Source organism: Phocoena phocoena, chromosome 8 (genome assembly GCF_963924675.1).
Source record: "Phocoena phocoena chromosome 8, mPhoPho1.1, whole genome shotgun sequence".
Taxonomy (NCBI): domain Eukaryota; kingdom Metazoa; phylum Chordata; class Mammalia; order Artiodactyla; family Phocoenidae; genus Phocoena; species Phocoena phocoena.
Window position 1 is genome coordinate 82,218,396 of NC_089226.1, and position 13,320 is coordinate 82,231,715.

Genomic DNA, 13,320 nt, shown 5'->3' on the forward strand with positions numbered 1-13,320 from the left:
CAGCCTACAACGTTCCCCAGAAAAGGCAGCCAACCGCAGGTGAGTCTCAGATCTATAGTTATCAAGCAGTGACAGTTATTTCTGAAATCTACAGATTTTTCAGGATCTGGAGAACAAATCTAGAGCTTTCCGACTTCTGTTGTGTAGGGAATTTTTGCTTGTCAACCTGGCTTCTTAAATATGGTTAATAATTATAATCACTGCTAGCAAGCAATTGACTTTACATAGACCATTCACCTGGCCTCTGAAAGAGTCTTGTTTTAAACAATGGCGGGGGTGGGGGGGAGGTTGGGGCAAAAGCAAATGATAATACTTATGAGCTGCTAAAAATGAAGAACTAATTTTGTAATATAGAAGTTTCTTTTTCTTTTTAAATAAAACTAGTCTTTAAAATGATAATCGAGGGACAAATATGATGATTAAGATTACTTGCTTTCGCGTGTTCACTTTAAGACAGTCAGCAGTACCACCCTAATCCTTAAACATTGCTTAAATCATTATACTAGAGTTTGATTTATAATATGTTCCTACTTTGACAAAAAAGAAATTGAGGAGGAGAATAAGAAGAAATCGTTGTTCAAGAAATGAAGACGTAAAGAAAAGGAGAAAACATTGCTGGAGCAAAATGTGACCGGAGAGGATTGGGTAGACCAATTATTTTTGGTTTGGTCAACTTACATAACAATTATAATGCTTTGGTCTTGGTTTCTCATGGGCCTTAATTGTTTGCTTCCCAGCCCAGGATGAAGTTGGTCCAGTTTTGCTTTCTCTTCTGTTGCTGGACAGCAATCTGCTGCAACTGCTGTGAGCTGACCAACATCACCATCACAGTGGAGAAAGAGGAATGTGGCTTCTGCATAAGCATGAACACCACATGGTGTGCGGGCTACTGCTACACCCGGGTAGGTACTTGGCTTTGCTGGAAGTGAGGGTGCTGAGGGTCTGGACAAGGCAGGCTTCATTAATTCCCACTTTATCAATATTCTAAGTTTCCCAAGGAATAGCCATGAGTCCCTTAGCTAGTACTGTCTGTATTGTGATTGGGGTTATTTACCATGATATCAGTTAAACATCTGGACTTATATTTGATTAGGGTAAATGCAAGAAAGCCTCAGATTTGATCTGATCAATTTAGTAATATGTCAAATCTATTTTTTTAATTTTATTTAAAATTTAAAACAATTTTTTAAAATTGTTCTATACTAGATTTTACATAGACATAAACATACACACATTTAATAATAGAAGAGCTACGATATTCCCCAAAAGCCAATTTCTGTAACTGAAGCCATATCTCTACAATAGAGATAGTACCAAAATACGTTTGCAAACCATATAAAAACACAGCCATGTTATAAAAACTGTCTTATTGGCCCACCTGAATACAAATGTCAACAAGCATCCTGAGAACACAACCAGTCCTTGCAGACTATTAGAACCAAAATGAATCAGCAAACCCACTCACTTCTTTATACCGTTGAGAAACCCAAGGCACAGAGGCATAAAACCACTAGTTTGTGTTCACGCAGCTTCTTTGAATTAATCCAAGTAAAGAAGCAGTTTCTCCTTTTTCTTTTTTTTCCCCTATAGTACCTGGCTATCTATGCAGCATTTCATTCTATAAACTGAAATTGAAAACAGCAAATTTTAATGAAATATACTTTATGGGGTGGTAAATGAGTTTGACCAAACTCCACTTATCATATCTTCCTGGGATACAGACTTGGTGGCACGATATTGAAATAAACAGAAGTGCCAACTTCTTCCCTCAGTGAATTTTTTTTTTCACTAGAAAGTGTTAGAATAAACCTATACTACCAGGATTAAAGTTTTTATATGCAAACCATGTAGGCTTTGAAACTGAGAGCTCTGCAAAATACACAGCATTTAAGGGGGAAAGATGTCTACAGGACTGTGGAATATTTAAAATCTTCATGATTTTCATGAGCTTTCATGAAAGCTTTCATAGTCATGCTAAGCTAAGCATTAACATTCCACATTATATATTTTTTGACTTTTTATAAATCCTCAGGGACAATGTATTTGGACAATTTTTCTGAGAAATTAAACTTCAGTGTTTTATATTTTATAAATACTCAAGGACAATGTATTTGGAAAAATTTTCTGAGAAATTAAGTTCCATTGTTTTATGGTTCAAGTTGTCATTATAGCTTTAAACTAAGTATAAAAAGTCATTAAAATTTGTCATATTTCCCTTTTCATCATTTTTCTATATTAAAATTCAACTTTCTCTATAGTTGGAGAAATAATTAATATTTTGACATTGACATAAGGAATAGGAAAAGAAATAACTTATATTTTCTGTAAGATTTCCAAAACAATCTGGAAACATGGTATAGCATATAGGTCACTTCTGAGATCATGTTTCCTTGGTTAGGAATTCCATAAGTGAGCTTTAGTGGGTAAACGTTAGAGCAAGCGGTATTCAATCCCCGTCTCATTTTGATTAAGCTAAACAGAAAGTTCCAGAATACTGTAACTTAACTCTCTCTGTCTCCTAAACCACTCAGGATCTAGTGTACAAGGATCCAGCCAGGTCCAACATCCAGAAAACATGTACCTTCAAGGAGCTGAGGTATGAGACGGTCAAAGTGCCTGGCTGTGCTCACCATGCAGACTCCCTGTATACATACCCAGTAGCCTCTGAATGTCACTGTGGCAAGTGTAACAGCGATAGCACTGACTGCACCGTGCGAGGCCTGGGGCCCAGCTACTGCTCGTTCAGTGAAATCAAAGAATAAAGAGCAGTGGACACTTTGAGCTGCCCACCCTTGACCTGAAGGACCAAGACATTCAAGACGTCTGTGTATACATGTGCCCAGGCTGCAAACCATTGTGGGAGAGCACACTGATCCCTGCTCTCCTGCATAAGGGAGCTCCAGGAATGGAGAGTGCTGGGGCCTGGGGCCTGTCACCACCCAACCCTGTATTCTAGGTCTGGTTCCATAAGTTTTATTCGGTCTTACTTAACTTACAGACATGGGGTTGCTTTCCCATTTAATAATCTTAGAAATCCTCTCAGGCAATCCCTTCCTCTTAGACATAGGGATATGGGCCCAGAGGAAGGAAATGAGCTAAGAGTGGGTGAAAGTACTAAATGTAGCATTCTCCTGCCAGACTCCTGAGCCCTCGAGAGCAGTCCCAGTCTCTTCTTCGTGATTGTAACCTCAATGCCTAACTTCATGACTAGACTTTAGTAAGAAACTCAATAATGGCTTCCTTAAGGAAAGTAAGAGCAGAAAGGTAGGGGGTAGGACAACACTGAAAGAGGATGTCTGAGGCTATCTGATGAGGCTGTGCTCAGCAATGCCGGTCAGTCCACGGAAGCGGGGCATCCATTCCAGTTCCGCTTCACCTCTTCTTCTCTGGCACATGGAGGGTGGATGGAGACAGGATGCATCTCTCTGAATTGCTCAAGCAGGTGGTGGTTAACGAGCTCAGGATTTACAAGCTATTACTGCCAACCCCTTTAGTTAAGGGCAAAAGCAAGAAATGTTAATGTGGGCTTGTGGAAATTAGCCCACATCTACTCCATCATTTAAATAAATTGAACAAATGCTGTCAGGCTCCTGCAAAACTCCCTTTGGGAAGTAGGAAAAAAACTACATCGCTCTGCCCTCCAGGCTGGGATCCACACCTTTGGAGAGAGGTGGATTTGAAAGCAGGTTTGAAAGCAATTCTGGCAACTTTATAAGTACATTTGTCTTACCTACAAATACATTTGTGTAAAGAAATAGCTCTTTTAGGAAGAATTAGCCATGAGAAAAAAAAAAACTGCTATTTTCTAGAATCCTCTCTATATCAGTCTTTTGTCTATCAATATTCTCCCAAATCTGTTTCTTTCAAGAGGGTAAATATTGAAACTATTTCATGAGTTGATTTTGAGATGTTACCTCTTTTAGTTATGTACTTGTTTCATCTTCAGATTGTTTATTTAAATCTTATTTTTTTAATAAAGATACTTGCCACCAGAGTCATAGATTTGGATTTTTTTTCCACATAAAAGCAGATGACTAAAATGTCTATATGTTTATAATATTAGTAGAAAGAATCTTACAAAAAAATTTCTAGTGCATCTGTAATATTTACTTGTCCTGACGTTTGGAGATATTAAAATTAATTTTGTTGCATTTCTAAAAGTATTTCCTTGTTTAAATTTCTTGTCACTATTTGAAGTCACTTTCTGATGTAGTGGGGAAAGAAAAAGCAAGAGAGAATCACAGAGTAGATGGGGTCACTGGAGAGTCTCTAGTTCATTCCTTGGATTTTTGATATTGAAGCCCAAAGATGTCAAGTGACCCAGACAAGATCACAAAGACTGTTTATGGGAGGTAGGATAAGAATCCTGGCTTCCCAGCTCTTAGCCCAGCTCTCTTATGGCTACTCTATCATATTAAGTCATTTTGGCAAGGATTGAAGCAAAATTGCAGGTACTGATAATCAGCTATGTCCATTCAAATCTGCTGTTGAGTGTGGCTTATAGCTATATTCTCTACAACATTTTGATACATTAAAATTGGAGCTATACTTACAATGTTTAATAAGATGCTTTAAATTATAACACAGCCTTTTCCTTCTCCCTATACTTTTGAAAGTCAAAATAATTGCTTTCGCTTTAGAGGTACTGGAAGGCAATGGCTCCAGAGTTAATTTGTCTTAATCATCTTGACCAGATGTGTGTCATCTTGAACAAATTACTTGAATTTTCTGGACCTCAGATTCTTAACTATAAAGTGAAGATACTAATATTATCTGCCTCAGAGGATTATACTGATAATTAAACAGAATAACACATATAGAAAGCTTAGAATAGTGTCTGGCACATAGCAATTCCTCAGTAAATATTAGCTGTTATGCCTTGAGATAATGTAGCAAGTTGGTAAATCAGATTTAAAAACAACCCAGCTTAGCCTCTTTCTAGTAATCTTAGGTAAACTATTTAACCACTCTGGGTCTCACTTTTCTTACCTTTTTAAGCGGAATACTATCCCACTAGGTTGCTGTGAAGGTTAAAAAAGATAATGCATGTAAGGTGCTTGGGAGTCCAACAGAAGAGCTATAAACCTGATAAAGAGAGACTTTTTCACCACTTAGCTAAAAAAGGTCAAGGTCAAAATGCTAGGAAGCAGCAGCAGCTTCTGCTTGAGGCCCCTCCATGCCACACTGAAGTGCAGCCCTTCCTGAAGAAGCAAGAGAGAAAATCTGTGAGCCCTCCAGGGCCATGCGAAGAAAAGGCACTCCTCCACAGGCCACCATTTGAGTTGAAGCCCATACTATCTCTCCCCAGCACTATGGCAAGGGTCTCTCTTAGCTCTGGACAGTCCTCACACAGCAACAAGAACTATCCTTCTAAACCACAACCTTGACCATGCTTAATAATAAATGGGATTTCCCATTGTTTTCAAGAGGATAAAATTCTAATCTTTTTTTTTTTTTGGCCACGTGTCACACAGCATGCAGGCAGGATCTTAGTCCCCCAACCAGGGATTAAACCCACGCCCCCTGCAATAGAAGCGCAGAGTCTTAACCACTAGACCACCAGGGAAGTCCCATCTAATCTTTAGCTAGCACATAAGGCCCCTCATGGTCTGACCTGTGATTACCTCTAACTTCGTATCTCCCTCTTCCCCAAGAGGCTTCTGGACCTAGAGACCAGCTGTGAGGGTTGAGGGAGGATTTTGTGCCTTCCACTCCTGAAATGATTTAGCCATAATACCATGCCTTTCATCCCACAGGAGATGTGGCTATGATTGTAAACTAGTCAGTAAGTCAGCGGCACTGAATTCCAAGTGATAAAAAAATGTGATGCCAGTACATAAGATTAATAAACACTGGGTTCATGACAGTGAGGAAAGAGAAAGAGGAATGGAAGTACTTAGGGGGCCTCAAACTATATCTGTAATGTTTACATCTTAAAATAAATCTGAGTCACAAATATGGTATAACGTTAATATACATAAATCTGGGAGAGGGCTATGCAGGTGTTTACTAGATTCTTGCAGGCATGTAAAGTGCTTGCGATTTGAAACTAACAAGGCATCTTTATGTGCCTTATATTTTTAATTCTGATTTTATGTCTACTGTAAGAAAAATGAAATGGGCTCTAAGCCTAAACTCACACAGCTAGTGAGGAAAGGCTCAGTCATTAATATTCACTTAGGGACTGTGGCAGAGAATTCAGTGTGCACCAGGATTTGTGCCTATTTCTTCCTGGCTGTAAAGCTGGACTACATTTCCCAGCTTTCTTCATAATCAGGTATATCCATATTCCAGCCAATGAAATGTGAGCAGAAGTACAATGAGATATTTCCATACCTGGCCCACAAAATCCTCTCATAAGGATTTTCCTTCTCTTCCTCTATTGGCTGAATGTCACCATCCACAGTGGCCTTGAAAGCTTTGTGTGGGTGATAACAGGATCATCATCAGCCTGGATTCCTGAATGTCTACATGGAATGGTGTGCCCCAACATCAACAACCCTTTATAGCAAACCAGATGGACTTGGCTTCTATCGGTTAAGTTGCTGAGTTTTGTGGGTTTATATGCTAGGGAAAAATTGCATTATTTTAATAATACATTAATTGGTACTTGATGTGGAGGGCTGCTTTAACAGAAAACTTAGTGTATATGGCACTGGCTTAGTGGTCCTGCAACAGAATAAGAGTGATAATCAGAGTAAAAATTTCCCCTGTGAAAACACGAAGAACCACATGCCTACTGAAGCTTTAGCTTGGTGGTCAGGAAATTATGCCCCAGAGGCAAAATCTGACCCTCTTCTCAAAATAAATTTACTGGAACACGGCCATACCCACTTGTTTACATATTGTCTAAGGCTTTTTTTGTACTACAACAGCAGGATTCAGTAGCTGTGACAAGACTATATGGTCCACAGAGTCTAACATATTTACATCTAGACCTTTAATAGAAAAAGTGTGACAACTCATGCTGTAAGGGAAAGGTTTACAAAGAGTCTGAATGTTAATGGGATTGGACTTTTACTTCCTAGTTATTAAAGAGATGGCTTGTTTACAATGGGATGTAAAAGGAAATGGAGAAAGTTCAGGAATTTGGAGCCTTGGTGGTATATCAAAGCCTATTGCTTCTAGATCCCAAATAATAAGAGATAAGATAAATTTGAGGAAAAAGCCATTAAGATTCAGCCCTGAGGTACGACAGATTTAGGGTGTGGCCTTCCCACCCAGGTCTTTTATCTTGTGGTAGAACCATTAAATTGTGAGGAAGCAAAAATATATATATATTAAGATTGATAATTATGTTTAAGAAGAGAACATTAGATGTGTTTATAGGCACCAGGAACCAAATGAAAGTTGCTTTTAAGGGAGTTTATTGCCAACAAAACTAAGACCAGACTAAAATTGCCTGATTGTTTGCACAACCTTTGGGTCCCCTAACTTGACAAGCAGGAAGTAGGCTACTAAATCTATACAACCCCAAGGATGGCATCTCTCCAATACCTACTTCAAATGTGGCTGTGGAAGATAATGGATATGGAAGAACCTTCTAGATGATGGAGCCAGGAGCTATGGAGAACAATGGACAAGGAAAGAATGTTCCTCCAGAAGAATCATCATCTAATTAAGGAACTTCCTCCACTGCCAAGAAGCAGGATTCCATAGAGCTTGCCAAGAAGGGTTTGATCATTGCTTAATCCAGTGAGCTATGTTTTCTAGTCTTCCTTTTTATGAATGGAAGTGTTACTGTGAACAGTGTTATTGTGTGGAAGTGTCCCAACTTCATCACTGAATACTGAATGGAGGGAGACAAAAAAGATAACTTGTCTTTTTAGTTCATGGGTTGCCATCCCATAAGGAGGCTCATCTGGAAAATGGGGAATTGGATTTAGAGATGGATGAGATCTTTGGAGAGGGAAGGAGGTGGTTCCATCTGAGGGAGAAAGATGAAACTGTATTTGTTCTCAGAGATTTGGACTGTGACAGAGATTGTTCCATGTTCACCAAAACCCTTTCTCTAGTCTTCCTGGGGACATACATAATGTACTTGTCCCAGCCTCACCTGTAGAAAGGTTTAATTATGTAACTGAGTTCTAGCAATGGAGGTTATCAGAAATGATATGCACTCTGTCTAGGTCTGGCTCATAAACCCTTCCCACAGGTGAATCCACTCTCTCCCCCTCTTGAATGGCTGAATGTTCATGCTTAAAGCAAGCATGGAAGCCCTGTATAGAAGATGGCAGAGCATCCATGAGGCTGTATCCCTGAATGACCAGAGGACCCACATACACCCACACACCTGCTCCCTCTGAGAGGGCTTAATGTCAGCAAGAAATACACTTCTCTTGTGTTAAGTCACTGAGACTTGAGGGTTTATGTTACAGCAGGTAATGCTACCTTAACAGGTATCCACAGTATCTCAGGAACTTAAATACAATGTTTCACACCAAGCCACATGAACCAAGCACAAAACAAGTAATCTACTATTGTTCCCATATACACCCTAGATCACCAGCTTCTGGTCAAAAAAGAAAAAGACTTGTTAATTAGTACTTTAACTTTGATCCCAGATATATGTGCCTGTGTGTGTGTAATTTCCCTAAATGGAACTTCCTTCGTCTTTCAGTCTGAAAATGGATTCAGGGGATGACACTGAAGAGCCCTGCTGTCTAGTGAAAAACCCTACATAAAAAGTCAAGCTAGTGCCTCCTGCCTGTTCCCTGGGTAAAGTCCCTTTCCCTGAGGCAGTATGATCACAGAGCTACTAACTGGGGAATACAGAATTCAGGAAGTTCTCATGACTTCAAGGCCTGCGTGCTATCTACTGTGCTCCACTGTTTCTCCACAAGCTTCACTGCAAGGGTATTTTAGGGGGTGGGGTCCATGTAGAGGTAGACCTCTGGGCAACCTTTGGCTAGAACTTAAAATGTTGTTCACCCTCAGTTCACTGATAAGGAACTGGATTAATGAATCCAGGAACTCACATGGCACTAGGATTAAATGCTGCCTTTCAAATGAGATTACTTCAAAGCCTCAACCCACTTTGGGGAAACAGTGGTTGATCCTGGGGGAGAGGTAATATTGGTTAGACCAAATATTAAAGATTAGTACCAGGGAGACTGGTGAAGCACAGAGGAGCTAGGAAAAGAATTGGGGTTATTAAGCAATAAGTCTTCAAAGGCTCCTGTACATGGAACATATCTATTTCCATCTTAATATAATTTTTCAAAATCTAGAGCACAATGTCTTTACCCCATTAGCATTTCTTTCTCAATCTTCAATATAGATGCTGAAAAGATCAGCAAATAAGATCAATAATAATAAAAAAAAATCTGAGCCACTTTGAAGCAATATATGTAATGATCACATGTAAAGCCTGTATATAGAATATGGTCTGCTGGCCCATGTGAAGACACAGGTATTTAGACAATCAGCTCACATTAAATGGTGAAAATAATAAACATTCAGAACCAACTGAAATAATAGATGTTGCATCTAGGAAGTCAGTTGTCCTTAAAATAAGCAGAAAGACAAGGGCCCCTCACACTGGAGCTGAGATACAAGTAAATACTGAAGATGTGGCTGCAATGAGCGTGCAGTGAACTCAGTGCTGCTGCGTGAAGTTTACCATATTCTTCCAGCCAGAGCTTTTATATTGGCAAAGGACAGACACTCATCAAGTTTCTTTTACAGGAAAGGAAGCTTTTATTGTAAGGATGTTCGTGGAATTGGAACTAAAATGAGAACACCCAAAAGGATCAAGGCAGTCAGGGGCCCCCAAGGTTCATTACTAGCATGCCTTTCTCTCTGCATAGCAGTTCCAATATCCTCAGTATGGATGTGTTGTTAATCATGGGCTCCTTTCAACACAGCACCCAATATCCATCAGAACTTCTTTTTGAGTCTCTCAGCTTAAATTTCCAAGAGAAAGGATTTGATGGACTCAAATGTTACCATCTCTGTTTGGTAGAGCTCTTCACACAAAGCAATGATGAAGGCCACTAGGTACCCCAACAGTAGACTTCTGAGTACCCTAGTATCAAGCTGCCTCTGGAAGCAGGATACAACAAAGGATACAACCTTTGTTCCTACAGTGGCCTCTTACCAGCAAAGAACAGCCTGATGCTGTTTTCTTGAGCAAGGGGGAAGTGAAAAGGCAGTTTAGAAGGGGAAGTTGAACATGGCAGGCAGATTGATTGCTGTATCTAAAATAAATATTTATCTGAAGTCAGACCCAACGATTTTAATGGCATTGAAAAGCTCTAAGTTGTCGTTCGGCATTTGAAAAGAAAAGGTGACTCATCCTTTTGAAGATATGCATATTGATCTGAATTCAGTCTATTTTCTGTACATTGGCCCCAAGGGATGAATATTACATGCTACTGGACTTCCCTGGTGGTCCAGTGGTTAAGGCTCCATGCTCCCACCTTAGGGGGCGCAGGTTCGATCCCTGGTCAGGGAACTAAGATCCCACATGCCATGCGGCATAGCCAAAAAATACAAAATTGAAATTAAAAAAAAAAGGAAAGATGAATATCACATGCTTCTGTCATCGGTACACCAAACAAGCAGGATTCACGGGGTATAATCCTAAAAGCAACTTTATTTTGTTCCCCCCTGTCCCTTTGAATTTGCTCAGAAGTAGCTGTCGTTCTGCAGCCACTGCATGAAAATGTATCAGGCTACAGAATACCACTGGTCACTCCTGAGTAATAAAATCTTCATTATTACTCCACAAACATGACAGTAACCCCAAAGCTTCAGTTCCAGCTAATACTAAAAACTTCAACGGGAGGTGATATTAAACTTTTCCAATCGTTGGAGGAGTGGGGGCATGATTCTTAACTCTCTCTCTCCATCTGGGATTTGCACCCAAAGGTTGCTGACCCCTCTGGATTAGGATGCAGAATAGTAGGGAAAAAAGAAAGGACAAAAAAGATGATTGTCTGCTCTTAGGACCTGACAATCATTTGAGGCTGACTCTTTCCTGAGAATGTGTCTGTGTTCTTCAGAGGCTCCTCTGCTCGGACCCTCCAACATAATTCCCTTGACGTGGGTAGTGCATCTCCATAAGCAGGCCTTTCCTGACCTCCCTCAGCTCCTTCACCCAACATTACACCTCCAGCCTCTGGCAAAAACCCTCTTAAGCAGGATCCCTTATTAAATAGATACTCCTGAAGTGGGTTTCCTATTCAGATCCCAGAACTCTTGAATCATTGGCCCAATACTGGAGACGAGAGCAGTTGCTTTCCAGATTTGCGGCAGGAGATAGATGGGCCCCAGGCTGAGCAGCTGGAGTTTGTCCCCTGTGGACAGATAGTCCAAGATGAAGGCAATAACAGGAGGGAAGAGAAGCTGAGCACTGCCCAGATAAGAGACAAACAGACCACATATTCCTTATTCTCCAAGTCAAGGAGACCTTCCCGACCTCACGTGCACAGAAAGCCTCCTTGAAGGTCAAAATGGGAGGGGGGGTGTCACCCTATAGTAGGTGTTGTCAACCTAACCATAGGCCTCTTCGCTAGAATCCATCTTGGCTAAGGGATGCGTGCACACACGTGGGAGGACCCTGAGATAAACCAAATTCAGACTCAGAACCAGGCAAAGCAAGATGACTGGCCAAAGGAAACCTGGAAGAAATGCCCCATATGTGATTCAAACTACCACGAGGGCATGACTCTTTCTCTGAGCCCCCCTGTGTACCTATCCACACATACCCTTTTTCCTCCTAATAAACACTGTACTTGTTTCACCACTTTCCATCTCTTTGTGGGAATTCATTTCTACAAAGCTGACAGGTCAGGGTCTTGTCACTGGCCACTGTCCCTGGTAGTCTTGTGGCCTAGGATTCAGTTCTCTCACTGCCATGGCCCGACTTCAATCTCTGGCCGGGGAACTGAAATCTTTCTTCGAGCCGCTGCAGGCCGAGGCCACCCAAGATCAGATCCAGCCCTCTACCTTGAGGTCACAGGAAGCTTTAGCCAGCTTCTTGACTTCTGGCTTTCTCAGGCACAAGTCAGAAATCAGCCACTGCATCCACCAACTCTAGGGAATGTGTATCAAGCTCTCTGAATGGTTACATTGAAGCCTCCCACCCTTGAACTTGAAACGAGAGGGTACCTATCTGTCTTGCCTCCTCAGCAAGAGTTGATAGAGTGGGAATTTCTCCAAAGTATTCCTCTTTGTAAAATCTCGTTTCCAACTAAAACCGAGCAGGGCCCAGAGGGGCCCTCCCAGGTACAAAAGCCCCTCCATGTCCCCCTGTTTCCTATTTGTAGAAAAACCCTTTAGCTTCCTAGGTCTTCCCTGAGTTCCAAACAGCAGATTCAAGTAGTTGCTAATTAGGGAAGTGAAGGAGTGCAGAAACAAAGGAAAATCAGTCAAGAAACAACTGTTCTGCCATAAGACAGAGTCTCAGTTCCTCCTCAAGGGATGTACTTAACAATCTGATGCAAATCCTTGAGCTGTTCTGCAGTAACTAAGGCCCCCACCCAGGTGGAAGATGCTAACTACATGCTGAGACTCCAGACTGGCTGGAACGAGAGGGCAGCTGACTGGGATTTCTGGAACACCACCCTGTTACCTCACCGCCAACCACTCAGAAGAAAGTCATGTGCCCTGCAGCCCTCACCACTTGTTACGTTGCCTTTAAAAACTCTTCCCTGAAAACCACTGGGGAGTTTGGATCTTTTGAGCCTGGGCTGCCTGTTCTCCTTGCTTGGCCCTGCAATAAACCTTTTTCTGCTCCACACTCCAACATTTCAGTTTGTTTGGCCTCACTGTGCATCAGGCACACAGACCTGGGCTTGACAAAACAACCGTCTACATTTTTTTAATCCTTAATGAGGGTTAGAGGTTCTCTATGAAGTTTTTGGCCATCTGCTCTGATATTCCAAGAGGATGGTCTATCTCAGGGCTCATTCTGATATCTGAAATCTATTACATTTTGAGATCTTGAAATCCCAGTTTTAAACATCGTGTTTTACTGCCTAATACATTGTGAGAAATCAACTGATTAAAAATGAAAGAAAAACATTATGCCCATGATTTTTATTTTTGCCCTGTCTTTAGTTCAATGCAGGAACCTTCTCCTAGCTGTACACTGATCTGCAAATCATTCTTGAGTATCTATTCTTGATGATCCCAAAAGAAATGTAGTGGGGAGTGCTGGTACATGACACATGCAAGCAACTAAAATGAAAATGATCTCTAGATCAACACAGGCACTGTGAGATGACATCTCCACTCAAATGCAATTTCACCATCTCCTAAATTATACTTTCCCCACCAGTTCACTTAATATGCACCTGCAGAATGCTGCTTCCC

General features: G+C 40.9%; 1 protein-coding gene across 1 annotated transcript; it reads left to right on the forward strand.

Annotated features, from left to right (window-relative positions):
- The first annotated feature begins 739 nt into the window (after positions 1-739).
- On the forward strand, positions 740-3,010 carry LOC136126339 (follitropin subunit beta). Its single transcript, XM_065881407.1, has 2 exons — positions 740-902; positions 2,532-3,010. The coding sequence occupies exons 1-2, from the start codon at positions 744-746 to the stop codon at positions 2,760-2,762; spliced, it is 390 nt and encodes a 129-aa protein (XP_065737479.1). The 5' UTR covers positions 740-743; the 3' UTR covers positions 2,763-3,010.
- The last annotated feature ends 10,310 nt before the right edge of the window (positions 3,011-13,320 follow it).